General features: G+C 34.6%; 3 protein-coding genes across 6 annotated transcripts in view; 2 read left to right on the forward strand and 1 right to left on the reverse strand.

Annotated features, from left to right (window-relative positions):
• The window catches only part of LOC101897359 (probable beta-hexosaminidase fdl), a 177,727-nt gene that overhangs the window by 90,754 nt on the left and 60,134 nt on the right, over positions 1–26,839 (reverse strand). The gene's annotated exons all lie outside the window — the stretch shown is intronic.
• Positions 9,949–13,849, forward strand: LOC131803880 (uncharacterized). The gene is made up of 2 exons (XM_059125700.1): positions 9,949–10,522; positions 13,166–13,849. The coding sequence occupies exons 1-2, from the start codon at positions 9,962–9,964 to the stop codon at positions 13,832–13,834; spliced, it is 1,230 nt and encodes a 409-aa protein (XP_058981683.1). The 5' UTR covers positions 9,949–9,961; the 3' UTR covers positions 13,835–13,849.
• LOC131803881 (nuclear factor NF-kappa-B p110 subunit-like) lies at positions 19,803–21,513 on the forward strand. Its single transcript, XM_059125701.1, has 2 exons — positions 19,803–20,104; positions 20,743–21,513. The coding sequence occupies exons 1-2, from the start codon at positions 19,846–19,848 to the stop codon at positions 21,396–21,398; spliced, it is 915 nt and encodes a 304-aa protein (XP_058981684.1). The 5' UTR covers positions 19,803–19,845; the 3' UTR covers positions 21,399–21,513.

Raw genomic sequence — 26,839 nt, forward strand, 5'->3', positions numbered from 1 at the left:
ATTATTCACCGGAATTGTTTCAAATTTGGCATTTGAAGTTCGTAATGGATATTACATCCTAAGTCAAAAAATCAGTCATGTAGGTTCACGTCTTCGTACAGCCCCCATAAAACGGTACCTTCCGATATTCGGTATTTTCATGATTTTAGTTACATTATTTAACGGAATCTTTCCAAATTTTGTATTTGAAATTCGTAATAGATACTGCAGCATAATACAGAAAATGGGCAATGTAGGTCCACGTCTTCATATAGCCCCCATGTAACGGTGCCTCCAGATATTCAGTTTTTTGATGATTTTAGTCATGTTATTCACAGGAAATATTTCAAGTTTGGTATTTAAAGTTCGTAACGGATACTACAGCCTGAGACAAAAAATTGTCTGTGCTGGTCCACGTCTTCGTATAGCCCCCATATAATGGTACCACCTATATTCGGTATTTTGATGATTTTAGCTACATCATAAATAGATTTTTCTTCAAGTTTCGCATTTAAATATTGTGATAACTTATGACAAAAGTTGCCTATGCAGGCCCACGTCGTCGTATAAGCATTCGGTATATTTAAGATTTTAACAGAATTTTTAACGGATTTTATTTATTTTTGTTTTTGGAAATTGCCAAATTTGTACCAAATGGTGGAAGGTATTAAAAGTTCGGCCCGGCCGAACTTACAGCTTTTTTACTTGTTTTCTTTCGCGGCTAAATTTTGAAAATATTTGTTTTCCATTTTGAATTTTTGTAAATATTTTTTTTTTTTTTTTTTGGAGGTTATTATAACTTTGATTGGGCCAAAAATTATGTAACACCTCGAAATATTGGTTTCCCACATAGGAAAGAGGAATGATATGGATCTTCCTATCTCGCCGAGCTGTGTCGATCTAGCTATGTATGTCCATCCGTCCGTCTGTTCATGTTAATTTGTAATCACGCCGCAGCTCACAATTATGGCCCGATTATCACGAAATTGAAAATGGAGGTAGAGATAAGGTCAGACTAGAACCCTATTGCTTTTGGAGATTATCGCATAATATTTAGGGATTGAAATGGACCAAAAACTGAAAAATTTCCTGATTTTGCAGTTGCACTCCAGGTGGCAATTATAGACCAATCGAAGCGGAAGTTAGCATGGGGCTAGAGCTTTGGGCTGGGCAGAAACCTTCCAATTTTGATGGTCATCGGGTAATATTTAGTGGGTGAAATTGACCCACCCAACGGCGAATATTTTTAATCCCCGCGAAATCATAAATAGACGAACAGGTCAGTTCTGACCATTATGTAGATGCCGATAATAAATATATCGGATATATATATATATATAGCCAAATATATATATAATGTTTATATACAAAGGAAGGAGATGTTAGTTAAAATGCTTGTTTCCCAAGAATGGCTGCACCGATTTTGGCAAATTTTGTCAATTCAGTATATGTTTTATCCGATTTGGTGTTTAAGTCCCTCACATTCGTAATATGCATTCGTAGTATCCATTCTTGGGTGGCACATGCTGAGTGCGATGGTGCTGAGTCTTTTTGGAATATCTGCGGCCAAAATGTTTGCTTGCCCAAGGCTTTAATACACCCTCCAGAATATTTTCGCGATAATATTAGGCATTTATTTTGATGCCACATTCGCTCAATACGAGCGGAGAGCCACCATCGGCTGTTATGGCGGCCAACACCATCACCGACCCACACCGGCCGGCGCTTGAGTTCTGGTGGCACATTTTCAGCTGACTTCTTTGGCAAGTAAACACGATCTTTTTTGTTTGTTTACAAACTGCTGGACAACGAATGTTTTTTCATCGGAGCGGAGAAAACCAAATTCGGCAGTCCACCACTTTCGGCCAAGCCAAGCAACTCTTTAACTCTTTTGAGTCTATTTTCTTTTTGTTGCGGTGTAAGTTCTTGAACTTTTTGGAATTTGAATGGCTTTATCCCGAGCTCAGTTTTCAATATTTGCCGAATGGAAAATTGCGATATGTTCAGCTCACGAGCCATTTTTCGACCACTGCGACTCGGGTTTCGATCAAGTCGCTTCTTTACTTTTCGAACCATTGCTGTTGATGTTGCTGTTTCCTTCCGTCCACTTCCTTGACATATGTCGGGCTACGCTACAAGTATCACGTTATCGGTAACGAGCGATGGTACGAGACACAAAAGATTTATTCACATTTAAATGCTGGAGTGCTCTAACGATACTCACTTGTGGTTTTCCAGCCAAATATAAAGAAATCACACTATCACGACGCTTGAAATCCATCACGAATAACTATTTTTCTGAAAAATTCTCACCAAATGCTATAACTGGAATAATTTTAGCAGCTGTCGGACGAGTGGCTGAGAAATGACAGCAGTCTGAAGTTGGTTGCAGTTTTTTCATCTCACCCTGTACAATAGCCAGACGGACATCGCTAGATCGCCTTAGAATTTTACGCTGATCCCGAATATATATTATTTTTTAGGGTTTATTGTAAATTATTCGAGGAGTTACAAACGAAATGACAAAGTTAATGTACCCTCCATAGATGTCCGTCAAGATAAATTTAAATTTAATTAGCAAAGACGCAAACCAAGGTGATTTTTTCTCCGGTTCACAGAGGGTTAATAAAGAGAGAGAGAAAGAGAGAGAGGGAGTAGTAAACCAGAGAAAATTAAAGGTAAACTAAATTATATTAGTTTTCATCAAATATCATAATTTTCCCTACAAATTTCAATTTTAAAATGAAACCGCTAAATAAAAACCTAATTAAAATTTACGTTGATAAACTTTGAAACCCTTAACTCTACATTTAAACCGAGAATAAAATATTTAAAAAATGAAGCGGTGTCGAGGCTGGGTACAAATGAAAGGTCTCGAGGAGTACTTTCCAAATCTGTCGACCTTATAGTCAAAAAGAATTTCAGACTTAGGAATTGTTTGCATTTTCTGAAGAACTATAGCTCATGTTTAGGGAAATTGCAGATAAAGGCTTCCACAGAACAGAAACTAAAAATGAAGCGGTGTCGAGAATTATCGCTCAATTTTAGGGAATTTTAGGGAAACTCCTCGAGACCTTTCATTTGTACACAGCCTCGACACCGCTTCATTTTTAGTTTCTGTTCTGTGAAAGCCTTTATCTGCAATTTCCCTAAACATGAGCTATAGTTCTTCAGAAAATGCAAACAATTCCTAAGTCTGAAATTCTTTTTGACTATAAGGTCGACAGATTTGGAAAGTACTCCTCGAGACCTTTCATTTGTACCCAGCCTCGACACCGCTTCATTTTTAGTTTCTGTTCTGTGGACGCTTTTATCTGCAATTTCCCTAAAATCGAGCGATAATTCTTCAGAAAATGCAAAAAATTCCTAAGTCTGAAATTCTTTTTGACTATAAGGTCCATATATTCGGAAAGTACTCCTCGAGACCTTTCATTTGTGCCCAGCCACGACACCGCTTCATTTTAAATATTTTATTCTCGGTTTAAATGTAGAGTTAAGGGTTTCAAAGTTTATCAACGTAAATTTTAATTAGGTTTTTATTTAGCGGTTTCATTTTAAATTTGAAATTTGTACGGAAAATTATGAAATTTGATGAAAACTAATATAATTTAATTTACCTTTAATTTTTCTCTGGTTTACTACTCCCTCTCTCTCTCTTTATTAACCCTTTGCGAACCGGAGAAAAAATCACCTTGGTTTGTGTCTTTGCTAATTAAATTTAAATTTATCTTGACGGACATCCTGCACACAAACATTTTTGTCATAGGCTGTAGTAGCCTTTACGAACTTCAAATACGAAACTTTAAATAATTCCGGTAAATAATGTCGCTAAAGTCATGAAAATACCAAATATCGGGAGGTACCGTTATATGGGGACTATACCAAAACGTGGGCCGATATATCTCATTTTCAATACCAACCATCCTAGACACAACACAAATTGGTCTGCTAAATTTTGGCGCTCTACGTCAAATAATGTGGGCTGTATCGTGATTTCAACAGATAGACGGATAGACAGACAGACGGACATCGTTAAATCGACTTAGAATTTTATGCTGATCCAGAACTCTTTGTGAGTACTTTACCAGGTGGAAGAGAATTGTTTAAATAGGTCCACGATATCGTATGGCACCCATTTAACGGTACCTACCGATATTCAGTATTTTCATGATTGTAGCTGCATTTTTTTATGGAACTGTCTGAAATTACACACAAGGAGTTCCTTCTGAGTACTTTAGCCCCTGGAAGAGAATTGTCTATATAGGTTCACGATAACGCATAGCCCCCATATAACTGTACCTCCGTATAATCGGTATTTTGATGATTTAAGCGACATTTTTGACCGGAATTGTTTCAAATTTCGTATTTAAAGTCGTAACGAGTACTACAACCCATGCCAGAAGATTGTCTATGCAGGTCCACGTCTTCGTATAGCCCATACACAGGGTATTATATCATTGTAGAAATTAAAAAAAAAAAACAATTTATCATCGAAAAATACGATTTTAAAGGACAAAATATGTTTTAGCCTATATCTGAAGATCACAAAAGGATACGTGTATATGGAAGGTATCGTTAGAAAGGTGATTCCTCCTACTTTCCGAATATGCCTAACTGAATTATTTTTTTATGAACGTTACCAGCACATGCCATTGTGCAAAATCTAGGAGGTTTAGGTCCATTTAGGTACCTTAAAATGCTGACACTTCGTAAATATGTATAGGAAAGGATTGAACGTGTAATTAAAAAAAATTGTAAAAATAATATATTTTTGTACAAAAGAAAATTATGTTAAAATTCACAATTAGGTTGTTTAAACAGTTGTCATCAAGTAGGAATCAAACCTAGGTCGTTTTGAAATCAAACCAAACGGGGACGCTCGCTCATTCCACTAGCCAACAGATGTATGGGAACAGATGGATGTGAAGATAAAGTGGAAAGTTAAATTGGATGTTAACAGAACACAATTACTTAACAGAGCTCCATTAAGGACTTAACAGAGCTTTGTTAAAGCCTTAATAAAAAGAAAATTTTGAAAAACTATGGGACAAACCGTTTCAGACACCCGAATTGGGTCATATCTTTATTTGATGTAAAAACACGGAGTGGACCACTGTGCAAAGGCTATAAAAAGACCAGACTTTTTAGTCTGTTCCAGAGAAATGTTTGTTATAAAGAAAAGGATTCCTCATCACCGTGGGGTTGAACTTGGGTCGCTGGAACCAGACAAATATCCGGCGCACGCGGCTCCTCTAGGCTATATTCTTTAACAAAGCTCTCTCTGTTAAGGACAACAGAGCTCTGTCAAGTAACTGTCTTCGGTTACCATCCAATTTAACTTTCCAATTTATCTTCACACCCATTGGAGAACTCCATGCAAATATTCGAGTCGGCCATGCATCAAAATGAGGGATGTTGTTGGCTGTCACTGCCTATCAAATACAAAGCCCATGATTTAGTAGACAAAAATCAGGGTGTCGAAAAAAGCATAGTTCATACAATTCGTCTTGTGCTGGCCTTTAATGTATACCCATACAACAAATGGGCATAATAAAGATAATTATTATCTCATGTTTTGAGATAGAGTGAGAGAGAGAGAGAGAAGTGTTGAGAGAGAAGGCGAGAGATACAAACACGTAGTTAGGGAATTGCCCGATATTTTACGAACCATGGTACAAAAATACAGCTAGACCCAAAATAATAAAAATGAAATTTTAGGATAGAAAATTAAAAACCAAATACGTTTTAGGGTTAAAAACGAAGTACTGCATTTGTGTTAAAATTCTTCCACCAACCAGGATTGCAGAAAGGATGATGGCAAAGATAAACATATGTATGAAAGCTCTATTTTTAGTATACCTCCACCTTGGTATATTAACTTTGTCATTCCGTTTGTAACATCTCTAAATATACATCGTAGACCCCATAAAGTAAAGTATATATTCATAATTCTAAGTCGATTTAACGATGTTCGTCTGTCTGTCTGTCTGTCTGTCTGTTGAAATCACGATACAGCTCACATTATATGACGTACAGCGTAAAAATTTACCAGAACAATTTATACTGTGTCTAGGATTGTTGGAATTTAAAATGAGATATATCGGTCCATGTACCTTCCACGGTACCTTCCGATATTCAGTATTTCGAAGAATTTTGCCACATTTTTTTCACAGATTTGTCTGAAAATTGGTATTTGTTGGCCATAATGGGTTCTAGCTTCTGTGGCGAAACAATGTATGTATAGGTCCACGTTTTGGTATAGCCCCCTTATAACGGTACATCCAGATGTTCGCTATTTTGTCACATTTTTCACGGATTTGTCTAAAAATTGGTATTCTTAGGTGATAATTGGTCCTAGTTCGTGTGGCGAAACATTGTATGTATAAGTCCACGTTTTGGTATAGCTCCCATATAACGCTACCTCCCGATATTCGGTATGTTGACAATTTTTGCCACATTTCTTCACGTATTTGTCTAAAAATTGGTAATTGTAAGCCCTAATGGGTTCTACTGTTTCATTTATCCTAAGGTGGAGGATATTAAATGTTCGGCCCGGCCGAACATAATGTTTTTTTTTTTACTTATTCTATATCCGGAAAACATTTGCTTCAATTTTGCCAAAAACAAAAACCCGCGAAAATTATACCTCTTTTTAGCGCTTTTTTCTGCGTGTTTTTTCGAGTAGATGCATAAAAGTAACACAAAACTTCATTGTAGAAAAAAATATTTCAAAAGAGGAAATATTCTACATCAAATTTCAACACAAATCTTCGAATAAACTATATATCTGGGCATAATAGTTTTGAAGAAAACTACATTCGAAATTTATGTATTAAAAGTGGAAATCAAAAGAAACCCATTTTGGAGTGTTAATTTTATGCGTCTAATCTGAGTCGAAATCTTGCAGAATACTTAAATTTTTAGGTAAATTAGAAAAAATTGTTTTCCATTGAATTTGACTGTATGCCACAAAAGGAAAGAAAGTTCTGTTTCCATAATCTGTCAAGAAAATATTGGTTTCAATTTTACAAAAAAAAAGAAAGCACCAGAAAATAAGTCTTTGTGAAAGAAACACAAAACTTCGTTTAAGACAAAATATTTCAAAAGTGCAAACATTCTACATCAGATTTCAACGCAAGTATCAGAATAAACTATATGTCGAGGTATAATAGTTTTAAAGAAAACTACATTCGAATTCGGGGTTTCAGTCCAAATCTGTTTTAACGACTTTATATAGAATTAACCATACACAAAAAGGCGCCAATATTTTTAGCTAACTTTCGCACAACTTGGAATAGAGTTTAGTAATTTGATAAAGATATTCGTTTTTAATCTAAATACGGCGATACAAAATATGGGTCATATCCCACTTGGTGGCATAGCCTCCATGTAACTACTTTATTTTTAAGTTTTAAGGGTATTTTCCAAGTAATATCGGAAAATGTTCGCATTTTATATACTTCGTAAGTAGAAACTCTCTTTGCAAAATATTATCAATGTAGGTGTGCCCTTTGCAACTACCTGTATTCATGTACAAAAGGCACGAATGAATGTTTGCACTGGATATATATGTGTGTGTGTGTTTCATGAGCATTGCAAATTTGTGAGATAATAAATAAAGAAGAGTTGCCACCTTGTCGATGACATTTGGTATTGGGGAATTTTGTTGTTATGGGAAATTGTGAAATAAATCATCGATCGATAACAACTCACATCGCTGTAAAATAAGTATAACAACATTTTAGATAGAAAGAATGTGATATGAAAAACAACTTCTGCAGTTTTTGTAAATTATTCAAATGCTCGATTTTTTCTATACTTAAAAATTTTAATCGAAATTTCTATTATCGAATCGCATTTTTATATTTATTATTTTTTTTAATTTTTAAATTATTATTTTTTTTTATTTTGTAAAATGTTTGGTTAATAAATATGTTTGAAGTCTTCAGTTCAGAAAAAATTAATCGATTTTTTTTCTTTCTAATTTTTGTTTTCTTATTTAGAAGTAATTTTTTTTTTCAAAGGAAACTTTTGTTGCTGTCGATTTTTTTATTAAAAATAATTATTGAAATTTCTTTTATCTATTTCTATAATTTTTTACCGCCTTTTGATAATTTTTCTGTTATCATTTAAAAGTTTATAGTATATATATATAAAACCACAGTTTTTAATTTTTTTTTTAAATTTTATTGAATAAAAGCAAAATATGTCGGAAATAGCATCAAATTTTAGAATAAGTTTAGATTTGTTCGAAATGGTCACCTTTGGCACGAATTATGGCCTTCAAACGGCCAATGAAACCCGTCACACGCTGCCCGAATGTTGTCCTGCGGTATTTTGGTCCATTCCCGGTGAAGCGACGCGCTTGCTTGAGGTGATCGACACTTTGGTATTTTTAGTGCCAACCTTGCTTTTCAAAATACTCCAGACACAATAGTCCAACGGATTGGTATCCGGAGAGTTTGGTGGCAATTGTGCGCTGGAAATGAAGCGAGGAACCTCATTTTGTAACTAACTTGAGTGAGTCCTGTTGGAATGTAAAAGGTCTGCGGCCAAAATGTTTAAGTGCCCAAGGCTTTAATACTCCCTTCAGAATATTTTCGCCATAATAATAATAATATTCGGCACTTCTTCTGATGCCACGGTCGATTATGGCGGCCCACACCATCACCATGGGTTCTGGTGGCCAACCGAAGGTGCACATTTTCAGCTGATCTCTTTGGCAGGTAAACACAATCTTTTTTTTTGTTTACAAACTGCTGGACAACGAATTTTTTCTCATCAGAGACGGAGAAAACCAAATTCGGCAGTTCACCATTTTTGAACAAGCCAAGCAACTTTTAAGCTGTTTTCAGTTTATTTTCTTTCTGTTGCGGTGTAAGTTCTTGCACTTTTGGAATTTCAATGGCTTTACCCCGAGCTCATTTTTGAATATTTGCCGAATTTGCCGAGCCATTTTTCGGCCACTGTGACACGGGTTTCGATCAAGTCCCTTCTTTACTTCTCGAACCATTTCTGCTGATGTTGCTGTTTTCTTCCGTCCACTTCCTCGACATATGTCGGGCTACGCTACTCACATTTAAATTCTGGAGTGTTCTAACGATAGCCACTTGTGGTTTTCCAGCCAAATATAAAGAAATCACACTATCACGCTTGAATACTATCACGAATAACTTTGTTTCTGGAAAATGCTCACCAAAATGCTTTTGTACGCTTGTAAACCATATAATGAGCTGTCACTGGAATAATTTTAACAGCAGTCGGACGTGTGGCTTAGAAATGACAGCTGTCTGAAGTTGGTTGCAGTTTTTTATTTTACCCTGTATTTTTTGAAGTTTCTAGTTTTTTTTTACATTTTCATCATTTTTTTCGAATTTTCGAATTTTTTCGATAAAAAATAAAACAATCGATAACGTTGAAAACCAAAAAATCAATTGTTTACAAAAATGTCGCTAATTTTTATTTTGTTGCCAATTTTCCAATGGGTAAAAAAAAAATTTTAATGAATAAAAAAGCAATCAGTTGTTTGCATTTTTATGAAAAAGTAGATTATCGATTTTAGTTATCTTTTTTAGCAAACTATTTTCTTGCAATAATTTTTTTTTATCGAAAAAACAGGTTTGTTGAAAAGTTCACTTGAAAAAATTAGCATTTTCCAAGTCGATTATTATTGAAAAATTGTTTATCAAAATATTTGTTATTGTTTTTTTTTATTTTAAAATTTTTTATTTATTTATTTGATTTTTCATGATACATTTTTGATTTCAAATCTAATCTCGATTTTCACATACGATCCGGCAACACCACCTTTATACAAAAAAAATTATTAGTAAATAAATAAACATAACAAAAAACTACGGACAATTCCCTCTCTAGCTATCGAATAAATTGATTGTCGCTGTACAGCCACGAACGAACGCACTCAGTTCTGCGAAGTACACCAAGTGACTCACAACACAGCCATTCGCGATCCGTTGCCACAATGGAATCATTTTTAAACAGTTCTTTGCAAATACAAATACAACCAAAACAAAATTTTCATTTTCGTTTCGAAAGTGAATTGAAAAATACCCACGGCTTTATAACGGGACGAGTCGCATCAGTGACGAACGGTCGGAATTGCTCAGTCCGCGATATATATCCCAAAATCCAAATGAGATTACCGGACAGTGCCAATCTCAACGACAATGGAAAGGTGAGACAGTTCTTTGTCTTATGCTCACTACACTCGTACAACGAGGAGAAGATCGCCGAGAAGAAGCCGCTTCACCTGTCGCCACACCTCCTGTTGCCCAAGAGTAAACGTAAAATTGACTATGCGTTCGTTTTTGAAAAGATGAAGTATTGCCAGCACGATGTGGCAGGTAGGTATTGGGAGCTCGTCGGTCATGTTATTGTGCGATCTGGAAAGAAAAACAACAAATATGGGGAGACGCTGCGGGCGAAGCAGCTTAAATACGAATCGTTGGGATTGCCGCTGCCATTCGATAAGCTGCAGGGCGATTTGGATTTGAATGAAATCACTCAAAGTGCCGGCTTAATTGTAAGTACAAGTCGATATGGGGACCAATCTGTAAAATCTGCTGAAAAGTGTTATCAAGAAGCACACATTATCCTAGAAAAGTTGTTCGACGACAAACACTTTCCGCAAAAAAAAAAATGGTTTCGACAACAACCATTTCTAAAGACATAAAATAGATTTAACGATAACATCGCTTTTAATGGAACAAACAACATCGTTTTCGATCGAAAACAAGCTAAAAAAAGGTATCAGTCGGTTTTGCGACAGATGTATACCCTCAGCTTATGTTCGATTATTTAATTTTATTTTGAAGTATGTTATAATTATTCAAATTCTTCTCCGCAGGAATGGGCCAATATTGTCCATGTCATATCGAACCTAAATAAATATTATAAAAATATATCGACGTGCCAGGTGTGGACTATATTGGTGACTTCCTTCACTTTATATGAGATATCTTATAATGTTTTTTCAAAAATGTTAAAATACAGGGTGAGTTGAAAAAAAATGCAACCAACTTCAGACTGCTGTCATTTCTAAGCCACTCGTCCGTCAGCTTTTAAAATGATTCCAGTGACAGATCATTATATTGTTTACAAGCATACAAAAGCTTGAAAAATGTCTCGTGAGCTCGACTCGACCAGACACAATGTCTGGAGCATTTTAGAAAGCAAGGCTGGCACTAAAAAATACCAAAGTGTCGATCAACTCAAGCAAGCACTTCGCCGGGAATGGTCCAAAATACCGCAGAGCAAGATTCGGGCAGCGTTTCACGTCTTCATGGCCGTTTGAAGGCCACAATTCTTGCCAAAGCTGACCAATTCGAGCATATCTAAACTTATTCTAAAATCTGATGCAATTTCCGACATTTTTTCTTTCATTCAATTAAATTTAAAAACAGATAAAAATACAGGTATGGGCAAATTTAAAAGACAATCGAACATTTATATCCAATTTTATGCGAAATCATAAATTCCATATTCATCTCAGATTTCTAGTTGAAAAAAATATTCAAATAGAGCAAGTTGTTTAGCAATCTATGACAGATAAAAGTGTTGAAAATTGTGACCCTTTGTGGGTGAGGTACCAGAAGGGGTTCGTAGATATATATATATCATATTCACAGATGTTGTGTTAGAAGAAACAATGAGATATATGAAGAGAACCGGATGCTCATTTCGGATTTTATAATCGTTTTGGTTATTCACAATTTTGACTCTCTGTGGGGGTGGTACCAGAAGTAATGGTCCGATCTCTAACATCTTTATAAAAACGGAAATATTGAGATTGAGTTTATGGACAATTGAATAGAATATTTATTTCGCGCTTTATGAGCTTCATGGATATTCAAAACAGTTGTTCCAGAAGGAGTGGTCCGATATTTTCCATCTTACCCACAGACCTTGGGTTAGTAAGAATATTGTGATGTGTGCAATTTGAAGACAACGGGACTCTGACATCACATTTTATTAGAATTATAATTGTTCAAAATGTTGACCCTTTGTGTGGGAGGTACTTGCTAGAGTGGGCCGATTTTGTTCATTTTCGCACCTGACTAGCGCTGATGTAAATACAAGGATTTGCAAAATTGGAGCAAAACTGGATTTTCCTTCCTCTTTCTGTGCAGTAAAATATTTTTCTTTTTTTTTTTTTCTTTGAAAATTTCGAAATTTGCGGGGAGGTACTAGAAGGAGTGAACCGATATTGCCCATCTCCGAACTGGATCCAAGTTTGATAGTAATATTACGATGTACCAAGTTTGGACCAAATCGGATACTCCCTTCGGGAGTGCGCACCAGCCAGCCAGACTCCAAATGCCCTGTAACGGATTTGGTCCAAAAAGAACTAGGGTCTTAAATCGTTATTTCGATGAGGCACGTTTCGGTCGTATCAAAAAACATATATCCTCTACAGCTGTTTCTCTCCGTATGAGACGTTGATGTTCACCCAGGCACACCAACCGTGACCGTAGAAATAAAGAGATAAATAAAACCAATGTGGGATGTTGTGAGAGTTTGTCAACCCGAGTCGACAGATTACCTTTTTTATGCGGTTAGCTTCGGAGCTAGCAAGACAGTCTCCGATTAGCCCCGTAGCTATCAGAAGAGTCCCTATGAATACAAAGTCGCAATGCATCGAGGTAGTTGGAAGCACCGATGCTTTCAGGAAATCTCTAACAGCAACACGGGCTGAGAGAGTACCCAGAGAGAGTTGTAGAGAAATGTCTTGGAAAAGCTGCCTACGGTCAGAGCTGTTCGAACGTAGGCCCCAAGGAGAGTTGTAGGGAAAATCTTCAGACTAGGAAGGCTTTCTCCCTGCGGTCGGAGCCAAGCGAACGTAGGCTCCAAGGGGAAGTTGCAGGCAACCTTTTAGCCCAAGAATGCATCTCTCTACGGTCCGTACTAACCGAACGTAGGCTTTCTGGATCGTTTGCCAATTTGCAATTCTAACTTAAACAATAGCCATATGGCTGTGGGTATAAAAATCACCTGCATTTAATTTAGTCTGTTCCAGAGGACATTTTGTTCGATAAGAATTTTTACCTCAGGAGGTTAGCTCGATAAGTGTAGTTGTTCGCCAAGCATATTTACAAAAAATGGCAATTTTTTAACCAATTTTTCGATAACAAGTTACAAGTTACATGATCTTCTTTCTCCAATGCAGGTCTGTCTGGGATTTACTATATTCGAACGCATCGATGACGAAACCTACTGCCTCTACAAAGAAACCATCTACTCCGACCCAATATACCACGGTGATGACCTGAAAATACACGATATATGTAACTTCGGCGGCAGTACAAGTGGTGGCCAGGTTGTTTTCATGCGAATCAAGTTGCAATCGGGATACTGTTATACGGTTCGTGTGTTTCTCGATGTGGCTGGCAAGACGGTCTGGGAGAGTTATGTCACACCAATGGATACATTCCTGAATAGCAGTATCAAATTCGAGTTACCGCCCTACACAGGACCCGATTTTTCTGAAGATTCGATCGAAGTGTCGATGGAAGTCGTTGTAAATCGCAGCACTTTCAAGAGTAGGCCGGTCAAATTTACATATTTGAAAAGCGACAATTCTGATTCCAATGGAAGGGCCGCCCGAAAAAAAACACGACTCTCTTCAACGATAGTGCCGACACCAAGTAAATCTTCGGATAGCCTTTCCGATTCGGAGCAACTAAATGCAAACGCATCAAATAATGGGGCAGCAACAAACGAAAACCCAATTAGGCAAGAAGGCGATTTGGTACCATGGATCCAATGGGGGAAAAGCCCAATGGAGGCTGATTTGTCAATGATTTTCGAACACTTTCAGTTGTATAACAGTGTATAACAGTTCAAAAACGTTTTTGTATAAAATAAAAACGATTTTCTAGGTTATAATAAAAACGTTTTTCAACATGTTAGACTTTTAATCCAAGTCATATGTTTGATATACGAAAAATTTTTATTATCCCCTAGTAAATAAAATACTAATACAGAAATAAACACATGAAATGAAAATACATAATTTAAATTGTCAATGTGTAAGAATTATGATTATAAACATTGTTGCATTACATTTATTGCAAAAAAGAATTTGTTGAGAAAATCGTTCCGAATATGAATTGACCTAAGCATTTCATTGTAGAAATTTTGAGAAAAAAATTATCATCGAAAAATACGATTTTAAAGGACGAAATATGTTTTGGCCTATATCTCAGGATCAAAAAAGGATACGCGTATATGGAAGGTATCGTTAGAAACGTGATTCCTTCTACTTTCCGAATATGTGCTGATCTAAGCATTTCATTGTAGAAATTTTAAGAAAAAAATTTATCATCGAAAAATACGATTTTAAAGGACAAAATAAGTTTTGGCCTATATCTCAGGATCAAAAAAGGATACGCGTATATGGAAGGTATCGTTAGAAACGTGATTCCTTCTACTTTCCGAATATGTGCTGATCTAAGCATTTCATTGTAGAAATTTTAAGAAAAAAATTTATCATCGAAAAATACGATTTTAAAGGACAAAATAAGTTTTGGCCTATATCTCAGGATCAAAAAAGGATACGCGTATATGGAAGGTATCGTTAGAAAGGTGATTCCTTCTACTTTCCGAATATGTATTGATCTAAGCATTTCATTGCAGAAATTTTGAGAAAAAAATTTATCATCGAAAAATACGATTTTAAAGGACAAAATAAGTTTTGGCATATATCTCAGGATCAAAAAAGGATACGCGTATATGGAAGGTATCGTTAGAAAGGTGATTCCTTCTACTTCCCGAATATGTATTGATCTAAGCATTTCATTGCTGAAATTTTGAGAAAAAATTTATCATCGAAAAATACGATTTTAAAGGACAAAATATGTTTTGGCCTATATCTCAGGATCAAAAAAGGATACGCGTATATGGAAGGTATCGCTAGAAAGGTGATTCCTTCTACTTTCCGAATATGTATTGATCTAAGGATTTCATTGCAGAAATTTTGAGAAAAAAATTTATCATCGAAAAATACGATTTTAAAGGACGAAATATGTTTTGGCCTATATCTCAGGATCAAAAAAGGATACGCGTATATGGAAGGTATCGTTAGAAAGGTGATTCCTTCTACTTTCCGAATATGTATTGATCTAAGGATTTCATTGCAGAAATTTTGAGAAAAAAATTTATCATCGAAAAATACGATTTTAAAGGACAAAATATGTTTTGGCCTATATCTCAGGATCAAAAAAGGATACGCGTATATGGAAGGTATCGCTAGAAAGGTGATTCCTTCTACTTTCCGAATATGTATTGATCTAAGGATTTCATTGCAGAAATTTTGAGAAAAAAATTTATCATCGAAAAATACGATTTTAAAGGACGAAATATGTTTTGGCCTATATCTCAGGATCAAAAAAGGATACGCGTATATGGAAGGTATCGTTAGAAAGGTGGTTCCTTCTACTTTCCGAAAATGTGCTGATCTAAGCATTTCATTGTAGAAATTTTGAGAAAAAAATTTATCATCGAAAAATACGATTTTAAAGGACAAAATAAGTTTTGGCCTATATCTCAGGATCAAAAAAGGATACGCGTATATGGAAGGTATCGTTAGAAAGGTGATTCCTTCTACTTTCCGAATATGTATTGATCTAAGCATTTCATTGCAGAAATTTTGAGAAAAAAATTTATCATCGAAAAATACGATTTTAAAGGACAAAATAGGTTTTGGCCTATATCTCAGGATCAAAAAAGGATACGCGTATATGGAAGGTATCGTTAGAAACGTGATTCCTTCTACTTTCCGAATATGTGCTGATCTAAGCATTTCATTTTAGAAATTTTAAGAAAAAAATTTATCATCGAAAAATACGATTTTAACGGACAAAATAAGTTTTGGCCTATATCTCAGGATCAAAAAAGGATACGCGTATATGGAAGGTATCGTTAGAAACGTGATTCCTTCTACTTTCCGAATATGTGCTGATCTAAGCATTTCATTGTAGAAATTTTAAGAAAAAAATTTATCATCGAAAAATACGATTTTAAAGGACAAAATAAGTTTTGGCCTATATCTCAGGATCAAAAAAGGATACGCGTATATGGAAGGTATCGTTAGAAAGGTGATTCCTTCTACTTTCCGAATATGTATTGATCTAAGGATTTCATTGCAGAAATTTTGAGAAAAAAATTTATCATCGAAAAATACGATTTTAAAGGACAAAATAAGTTTTGGCCTATATCTCAGGATCAAAAAAGGATACGCGAATATGGAAGGTATCGTTAGAAACGTGATTCCTTCTACTTTCCGAATATGTGCTGATCTAAGGATTTCATTGCAGAAATTTTGAGAAAAAATTTATCATCGAAAAATACGATTTTAAAGGACGAAATATGTTTTGGCCTATATCTCAGGATCAAAAAAGGATACGCGTATATGGAAGGTATCGTTAGAAAGGTGGTTCCTTCTACTTTCCGAAAATGTGCTGATCTAAGCATTTCATTGTAGAAATTTTGAGAAAAAAATTTATCATCGAAAAATACGATTTTAAAGGACAAAATAAGTTTTGGCCTATATCTCAGGATCAAAAAAGGATACGCGTATATTGAAGGTATCGTTAGAAACGTGATTCCTTCTACTTTCCGAATATGTATTGATCTAAGCATTTCATTGCAGAAATTTTGAGAAAAAAATTTATCATCGAAAAATACGATTTTAAAGGACAAAATATGTTTTGGCCTATATCTCAGGATCAAAAAAGGATACGCGTATATGGAAGGTATCGCTAGAAAGGTGATTCCTTCTACTTTCCGAATATGTATTGATCTAAGGATTTCATTGCAGAAATTTTGAGAAAAAAATTTATCATCGAAAAATACGATTTTAAAGGACAAAATATGTTTTGGCCTATATCTCAGGATCAAAAAAGGATACGCGTATATGGAAGGTATCGTTAGAAAGGTGGTTCCTTCTACTTTCCGAAAATGTGCTGATCTAAGCATTTCATTGTAGAAATTTAAAAAAAAAAATTTATCATCGAAAAATACGATTTTAAAGGACGAAATATGTTTTGGCCTATATCTCAGGATCAAAAAAGGATACGCGTACATGGAAGGTATCGTTAGAAAGGTGATTCCTTCTACTTTCCGAATATGTACCGATCTAAGCATTTCATTGCAGAAATTTTGAGAAAAAAAATTATCATCGAAAAATACGATTTTAAAGGACAAAATATGTTTTGGCCTATATCTCAGGATCAAAAAAGGATACGCGTATATGGAAGGTATCGTTAGAAAGGTGGTTCCTTCTACTTTCCGAAAATGTGCTGATCTAAGCATTTCATTGTAGAAATTTTAAGAAAAAAATTTATCATCGAAAAATACGATTTTAAAGGACGAAATATGTTTTGGCCTATATCTCAGGATCAAAAAAGGATACGCGTATATGGAAGGTATCGTTAGAAAGGTGATTCCTTCTACTTTCCGAATATGTGCTGATCTAAGCATTTCATTGTAGAAATTTTGAGAAAAAAATTTATCATCGAAAAATACGATTTTAAAGGACAAAATATGTTTTGGCCTATATCTCAGGATCAAAAAAGGATACGCGTATATGGAAGATATCGTTAGAAAGGTGGTTCCTTCTACTTTCCGAATATGTGCTGATCTAAGCATTTCATTGTAGAAATTTTAAGAAAAAAATTTATCATCGAAAAATACGATTTTAAAGGACGAAATATGTTTTGGCCTATATCTCAGGATCAAAAAAGGATACGCGTATATGGAAGGTATCGTTAGAAAGGTGATTCCTTCTACTTTCCGAATATGTGCTGATCTAAGCATTTCATTGCAGAAATTTTGAGAAAAAAAAATTATCATCGGAAAATACGATTTTAAAGGACAAAATATGTTTTGGCCTATATCTCAGGATCAAAAAAGGATACGCGTATATGGAAGGTATCGTTAGAAATGTGGTTCCTTCTACTTTCCGAATATGTGCTGATCTAAGCATTTCATTGTAGAAATTTTAAGAAAAAAATTTATCATCGAAAAATACGATTTTAAAGGACGAAATATGTTTTGGCCTATATCTCAGGATCAAAAAAGGATACGCGTATATGGAAGGTATCGTTAGAAAGGTGGTTCCCTCTACTTTCCGAATATGTATTGATCTAAGCATTTCATTGTAAAAATTTTGAGAAAAAAATTTATCATCGAAAAATACGATTTTAAAGGACAAAATATGTTTTGGCCTATATCTCAGGATCAAAAAAGGATACGCGTATATGGAAGGTATCGTTAGAAAGGTGATTCCCTCTACTTTCCGAATATGTATTGATCTAAGCATTTCATTGTAGAAATTTTGAGAAAAAAATTTATCATCGAAAAATACGATTTTAAAGGACAAAATATATCTCAGGATCAAAAAAGGATACGCGTATACGGAAGGTATCGTTAGAAAGGTGATTGCTTCTACTTTCCGAATATGTATTGATCTAAGCATTTCATTGTAGAAATTTTGAGAAAAAAATTTATCATCGAAAAATACGATTTTAAAGGACAAAATATGTTTTGGCCTATATCTCAGGATCAAAAAAGGATACGCGTATATGGAAGGTATCGTTAGAAAGGTGATTCCCTCTACTTTCCGAATATGTATTGATCTAAGCATTTCATTGTAGAAATTTTGAGAATAAAAATGTTAAGAAAAAAAACCGTCACTTTTATACGAAGAATCGTAAATTTTTGGACTTTTTTGCCTTGGGAAAATTTTCAAAACAGTTCCCAAATAATGGCACCATATTGTGTTGGTTTCATTTTCGAAATGAAACAAGAATATATGAAAGTCTTTGGTAATATAAAAAAATAAATCTTACTACAATTTTATAACAGCGTCCATGTCGGGATTTGAACCCACGACACAGTAAATGTCAACAGAACTACTTAGTAGATCTCTTTTTGCTGTTGTCAACTTTGAAAATCAACACAAAATCGGTTACGTTAATCTCATTGATTTAACCCCTTAGACAGTGTGTTACAGGTCAACGTATGTAGGCATGTTTAAGAAACTACATATTCGCAACTATTTTGGTATTTATACTAATAATTGTACTTTTATTTTTAATTTGTATATATTTAAATTCTATAAATTATCCTACACATTTATTGATTTATGTTAATATTTGTATAATTCCGTATTTATTTATTTTTATTCCGTATTTATGAATTAAATTTTTTGTACTGATAATTATGTTTATATTTCATTTAATTATTATATACATTTTTACTGGTAATTTTATTGCATTTTAATATTTTTATTTATTTTTATCATTACAGTTTTATGCTTGCATATCTATATTTTTACGTTAATTTATATTCGTGTTTTCATATTTTTATTTACGATTTTACGTACAGTTATATTTTTTATATTTTTGTACTTATATTTATATTTTCATTTTATTTATTTTTATACTTAAACTAATACCTTTCTACATTTTTATTTATTTTGTTGTTAAATTTAATAATTTTATTGTATTGTAATACCAACACCACGTTATTTTTCACATGCTGGTATCACTTCATATTTTTTATCCATTTGCATTTATGCGGCATGCCCTATCTAAAAAGCAAAAATGCAAAGAATGTGTGAACCGTTACTTTTCGCACGTACCATTGTTGTTGTGTGTGTTTCAAGTTGATCGTTTGACAAACAACCCTTTTTTATGTTTCCACGAAAAAAATGTTTATGCTACTTTTACAATTCTGGTTCACCATCGGTGCGAGCTAGTGATAGCTCAAGTGGCAGCAACAAACGAAAACCCAATTAGGCAAGAAGGCGATTTGGTACCATGGATCCAATGGGGGAAAGGCCCAATGGAGGCTGATTTGTCAATGAATGGGTATTATTCGATGAGTTTCCTTCCATTACTACAACAAGAGAATAATGAATATGTCTCGGAAGATAGAGCACTAACGCTCAATCCAATAAAGGAAGATATCAATGTCCAACACCAGGAGCAAGATACGAAAAGAAAAGAAAAAGAAAACATTGACTTAGAGAAACAAATTGAAACATTTTTGAAAGAACAAGCCCAAGATATTACCATCCCGCTCAGTAATCGATCGACTAAATGTAAGTAATTCTTTTTTTCAACTTTTATTTCAATTTGGAGAAGTTGTCCGATAACAACAGAAAAGTTGTCCTATAAATTGTCCGATAACAACATTTTCCAAACAACATTTTATATTGATGAGTTGTCCGATAACTTTTTCTTTTGAAAAGTTGTCCGATAACAATTGTTTTAATCAAAAAGTTGTCCGATAACAACTATTTCTATAGAAAAGTTGTCCGATAACAACTTTTTCTTTGGAAAAGTTGTCCGATAACAACTTTTTCTTTGGAAAAGTTGTCCGATAACAATTGTTTTAATCAAAAAGTTGTCCGATAACAACTATTTCTATAGAAAAGTTGTCCGATAACAACTTTTTCTTTGGAAAAGTTGTCCGATAACAACTTTTTCGTTGAAACGTTGTCCGATAATATCTTTTTCTATAGAAACGTTGTCCGATAACTACTTTTTCTATAGAAACGTTGTCCGATAAGAACTTTTTCTATGGAAACGTTGTCCGATAACAATTTTTTCTTTAAAAAATAAAATTATCCGATAAAACCGTTTCCCATAACAATTTTTTCTATAAGAAAATGCGTTCGATAACAATGTTTTTTATGTTCGCTGGCAACTTATGCAATACAATTTTTTTTTATTTCAGTTGGCAACACCATTTTCCATGACGCTGTATTGAATGCATCCACATTGCTCGCCCTGTGCAATGGTGTCAAGAAATCTACGCACAAGGATCAGGTCCTGAAAGCTCGCAACAAACTGCGACACAATCTGCTGCACCATGCCTGTCTCCACGACAAGTCGGAAGCTATAAGACCACTGGTAGGCATGGGTATTGCTCTGCACGAACTGGATCAAAGTGGCAACACTCCATTGCACTTGGCCATCGTAAATCGTCGCAGCGATTGCATTCTACAAATACAGCAACTACTGCAGAAATACGACGCCTACGATGAAAAGGTCCTCGCATCAATGGTCAAGATGACCAAAGTCTACAATCGGCAGGGCTATACGGTACTGCATTTGGCCCTATTGGAAAATCTGCCGGAGTTGCTGGGAGTTATTTTGGAATTTTGCCAGCAGAAACAAATCGATGTCACCGAATACGAAGTATTGGGCAGCGGCGATTCTCTTAGAAAATTGGCATTGAAAACAAAGGCCTCTACGGAAATTCTGAAAGTGCTTGAGGAGTATGTACCAAACTATTTGCTCATCGAGAACTATGCAGGCGATACCGCCGCCGCAACCGATGAAATCGAGGAGATATCTGATGAAATGGAGATGAAATTGAATTTTGAATAAGAAAATGTAGAATTAAATGAATAATAGCGAATAAAACAAATAATAAATAAATAATAAAGAATAATAAAGAATAAAAAAGAATAAAAAAAAATAAAGAGAATAATAAAGAATAAAACCAGTAAAGAAAGTCTTAAAGTCGGGCGGGGCCGACTTTATGATACCCTACACCACTTTGCTAATTAAGTAGAGCTCCACATAACAATTAAAAGTTTTTATGGGAGAATTCAATCATACACGCTATGATTATAATTATAATTATAATTTAAAGTTCAAAGGACTAAACATGCCGAAGAATTTGTATCTTTTAAATTCGGACTTGTATTGACCATTTGGTGCACAATTAATTTGAAATCGGATAAATATATATATGGGAGCTATATCCAAATCTGAACCGATCTCGATAAAATTTGGCAAAGATATTTCTGAGCTGTATTTGATATATTTCCCTGAATATCGTTGTTACGGAGTGTATATTACGGTTGTGGGTAACAAATATAACAAATCGGATGAATAATATATATGGAAGCTATAGCTATATCTGAACCGATCTTCACCAAATTTGACATACTAGCTTCTAGTCTCAATTCGGTCGTATGTGCCAAACTCCATCCCATTTGGACAAATATTAGACGTTTGGAGCACAATAAAATGTAAATCGGACGAAGTTATATATGAGAGTTATATCCAAATCTGAACCGATCTCGATAAAATTTTGCAAATGTATTTCTGAGCTGTATTTGATATATTTGGCAAAGATATTTCTGAGCTGTATTTGATATATTTCCCTGAATATCGTTGTTACGGAGTGTATATTACGGTTGTGGGTAACAAATATAACAAATCGGATGAATAATATATATGGAAGCTATAGCTATATCTGAACCGATCTTCACCGAATTTGACATACTAGCTTCTAGTCTCAATTCGGTCGTATGTGCCAAATTCCATCCCATTTGGACAAATATTAGACGTTTGGTGCACAATAAAAGGTAAATCGGACGAAGTTATATATGGGAGCTATATCCAAATCTGAACCGATCTCGATAAAATTTTGCAAATGTATTTCTGAGCTATATTTGATATATTTCCCCAAATATTGTTGTTGCAGAGTGCATATTACGGCGGCGGTGGACAAAAATAACAAATCGGATGAACAATATATATGGGAGCTATAGCTATATCTGAACCGATTTCGATCAAATTTGGCATAAATTTGGTTGCATGTGCAAAATTCCATACTATTCGGGCTGATATTACACGTTTGGTGCACAATAAAAGGCAAATCGGACGAAGATATATATGGGAGCTATATCTAAATTTTGACCGATTATCTCCAATTTCAATAGGGTTCGTCCTTGGGCCAAACAAATGATCTGTGCGAAATTTCATCTAGATCGGGCAATAAATGCGACCTGTACTTTGTTTACAAAAATACATGGACAGACGGACAGACGGACGGACGGACGGACAGACGGACGGACGGACATGCATAAATCGACTCAGAATGTGATTCTATGCAGATCATCAAAAGGAACTATGGGTCTATCTCGTTTCCTTTTGCCTGTTACAAACAAATGCACAAAGACATAATACCCTGACCACCTTGTGGTGTAGAGTATAACAAAACGATTTCATGTGTATTGGGTTCTCTTGTTCAATACAGCACTGCTGTGAAGCACATGAAGGGGTAGAGGAGCGAAGAGATGGAAAACAAGTAAAAACGCAGCTAAGGCCGGGTCGAACTTTTAATACCCTCCACCACCATTTCGAAAAAAATTGAAAAATTTAAAAAAAAAATCCGAAAACTACCACCTAAATGAAAACCGTTATGTGGGGACTATACAAAGACGTAGACCAGCATACAAAAATTTTTGTCATAGGCTGTAGTGCCCATTACGAACTTCAAATGCGAAACTCGAAATAATTCCGGTAAATAATGTCGCTAAAATATATATATATATATATATATATATATATATATATATATATATATATATATATATATATATATATATATATATATATATTAGTTCTTTGTGAGTACTTTACCAGGTGGAAGAGAATAGTTTAAATAGGTCCACGATGGTCCACGATCGTATGGCCCCCATTTAACGGTACCTACCGATATTCAGTATTTTCATGATTGTAGCTGCATTTTTTTATGGAACTGTCTGAAATTACACACAAGGAGTTCCTTCTGAGTACTTTAGCCCCTGGAAGAGAATTGTCTATATAGGTCCACGATAACGCATAGCCCCCATATAGCTGTACCTCCGTATAATCGGTATTTTGATGATTTAAGCGACATTTTTGACCGGAATTGTTTCAAATTTCGTATTTAAAGCCGTAACGAGTACTAAAACCCATGCCAGAAGATTGTCTATGCAGGTCCACGTCTTCGTATAGCCCATACACAGGGTATTATATCATTGCAGAAATTTTGAGGAAAAAATTTATCATCGAAAAATACTATTTTAAAGGACAAAATATGTTTTAGCCTATATCTGAATATCACAAAAGGATACGCGTAAATGGAAGGTATCGTTAGAAAGGTGATTCCTTCTACTTTCCGAATATGCCTAACTGAATTATTTTTTTATGAACGTTACCAGCACATGCCGTTGTGCAAAATCTAGGAGGTTTAGGTCCATACGGAAGGTACCATCAAAATGCTGACACTTCGTTAATATGTATAGGAAAGGATTGAACGTGTAATTAAAAAAAAATTTAAAAAAAAATTGTAAAAATAATATATTTTTGTACAAAAGAAAATTATGTTAAAATTCACAATTAGGTTGTTTAAACAGTTGTCATCAAGTAGGATTCAAACTTAGGTCGTTTTGAAATCAAACCAAACGGGGACGCTCGCTCATTCCACTAGCCAACAGATGTATGGGAACAGATGGATGTGAAGATAAATTGGAAAGTTAAATTGGATGTTAACAGAACACAATTACTTAACAGAGCTCCATTAAGGACTTAACAGAGCTTTGTTAAAGCCTTAATAAAAAGAAAATTTTGAAAAACTATGGGACAAACCGTTTCAGACACCCGAATTGGGTCATATCTTTATTATGATGTAAAAACACGGAGTGGACCACTGTGCAAAGGCTATAAAAAGACCCGACTTTTTAGTCTGTTCCAGAGAAATGTTTGTTATAAAGAAAAGGATTCCTCATCACCGTGGGGTTGAACTTGGGTCGCTGGAACCAGACAAATATCCGGCGCACGCGACTCCTCTAGGCTATATTCTTTAACAAAGCTCTCTCTGTTAAGGACAACAGAGCTCTGTCAAGTAACTGTGTTCGGTTACCATCCAATTTAACTTTCCAATTTATCTTCACACCCATTGGAGAACTCCATGCAAATATTCGAGTCGGCCATGCATCAAAATGAGGGATGTTGTTGGCTGTCACTGCCTATCAAATACAAAGCCCATGATTTAGTAGACAAAAATCAGGGTGTCGAAAAAAGCATAGTTCATACAATTCGTCTTGTGCTGGCCTTTAATGTATACCCATACAACAAATGGGCATAATAAAGATAATTATTATCTCATGTTTTGAGATAAAGAGAGAGAGAGAAGTGTTGAGAGAGAAGGCGAGAGATACAAACACGTAGTTAGGGAATTGCCCGATATTTTACGAACCATGGTACAAAAATACAGCTAGACCCAAAATAATAAAAATGAAATTTTAGGATAGAAAATTAAAAACCAAATACGTTTTAGGGTTAAAAACGAAGTACTGCATTTGTGTTAAAATTCTTCCACCAACCAGGATTGCAGAAAGGATGATGGCAAAGATAAACATATGTATGAAAGCTCTATTTTTAGTATACCTCCACCTTGGTATATTAACTTTGTCATTCCGTTTGTAACATCTCTAAATATACATCGTAGACCCCATAAAGTAAAGTATATATTCATAATTCTAAGTCGATTTAACGATGTTCGTCTGTCTGTCTGTCTGTTGAAATCACGATACAGCTCACATTATGTGACGTACAGCGTAAAAATTTACCAGAACAATTTATACTGTGTCTAGGATTGTTGGAATTTAAAATGAGATATATCGGTCCATGTACCTTCCACGGTACCTTCCGATATTCGGTATTTCGAAGAATTTTGCCACATTTTTTCACAGATTTGTCTGAAAATTGGTATTTGTTGGCCATAATGGGTTCTAGCTTCTGTGGCGAAACAATGTATGTATAGGTCCACGTTTTGGTATAGCCCCCTTATAACGGTACATCCAGATGTTCGGTATTTTGTCACATTTTTCACGGATTTGTCTAAAAATTGGTATTTTTAGGTGATAATGGGTCCTAGTTCGTGTGGCGAAACATTGTATGTATAAGTCCACGTTTTGGTATAGCTCCCATATAACGCTACCTCCCGATATTCGATATGCTGACAATTTTTGCCACATTTCTTCACGTATTTGTCTAAAAATTGGTAATTGTAAGCCCTAATGGGTTCTACTGTTTCATTTATCCTAAGGTGGAGGATATTAAATGTTCGGCCCGGCCGAACATAATGTTTTTTTACTTATTCTATATCCAGAAAACATTTGCTTCAATTTTGCCAAAAACAAAAACCCGCGAAAATTATACCTCTTTTTAGCGCTTTTTTCTGCGTGTTTTTTCGAGTAGATGCAAAAAAGTAACACAAAACTTCATTGTAGAAAAAAATATTTCAAAAGAGGAAATATTCTACATCAAATTTCAACACAAATCTTCGAATAAACTATATATCTGGGCATAATAGTTTTGAAGAAAACTACATTCGAAATTTATGTATTAAAAGTGGAAATCAAAAGAAACCCATTTTGGAGTGTTAATTTTATGCGTCTAATCTGAGTCGAAATCTTGCAGAATACTTAAATTTTTAGGTAAATTAGAAAAAATTGTTTTCCATTGAATTTGACTGTATGTCACAAAGGAAAGAAAGTTCTGTTTCCATAATCTGTCAAGAAAATATTGGTTTCAATTTTACAAAAAAAAAGAAAGCACCAGAAAATAAGTCTTTGTGAAAGAAACACAAAACTTCGTTTAAGACAAAATATTTCAAAAGTGCAAACATTCTACATCAGATTTCAACGCAAGTATCAGAATAAACTATATGTCGAGGTATAATAGTTTTAAAGAAAACTACATTCGAATTCGGGGTTTCAGTCCAAATCTGTTTTAACGACTTTATATAGAATTAACCATACACAAAAAGGCGCCAATATTTTTACCTAACTTTCGCACAACTTGGAATAGAGTTTAGTAATTTGATAAAGATATTCGTTTTTAATCTAGATACGGCGATACAAAATATGGGTCATATCCCACTTGGTGGCATAGCCTCCATATAACTACTTTATTTTTAAGTTTTATGGATATTTTCCAAGTAATATCGGAAAATGTTTGCATTTTATATACTTCGTAAGTAGATA

Source organism: Musca domestica, unplaced genomic scaffold (genome assembly GCF_030504385.1).
Source record: "Musca domestica strain aabys unplaced genomic scaffold, Musca_domestica.polishedcontigs.V.1.1 35, whole genome shotgun sequence".
NCBI classification, from domain to species: domain Eukaryota; kingdom Metazoa; phylum Arthropoda; class Insecta; order Diptera; family Muscidae; genus Musca; species Musca domestica.

Coding starts and splice junctions, on each gene's coding strand:
- LOC131803881 (XM_059125701.1), top strand. CDS start 19,846: ATGGAGGCTGATTTGTCAATGAATGGGTATTATTCGATGAGTTTCCTT. Junction 20,105..20,742: donor CAGTAATCGATCGACTAAAT/GTAAGTAATTCT, acceptor TTTTTATTTCAG/TTGGCAACACCATTTTCCAT.
- LOC131803880 (XM_059125700.1), top strand. CDS start 9,962: ATGGAATCATTTTTAAACAGTTCTTTGCAAATACAAATACAACCAAAA. Junction 10,523..13,165: donor CTCAAAGTGCCGGCTTAATT/GTAAGTACAAGT, acceptor TCTCCAATGCAG/GTCTGTCTGGGATTTACTAT.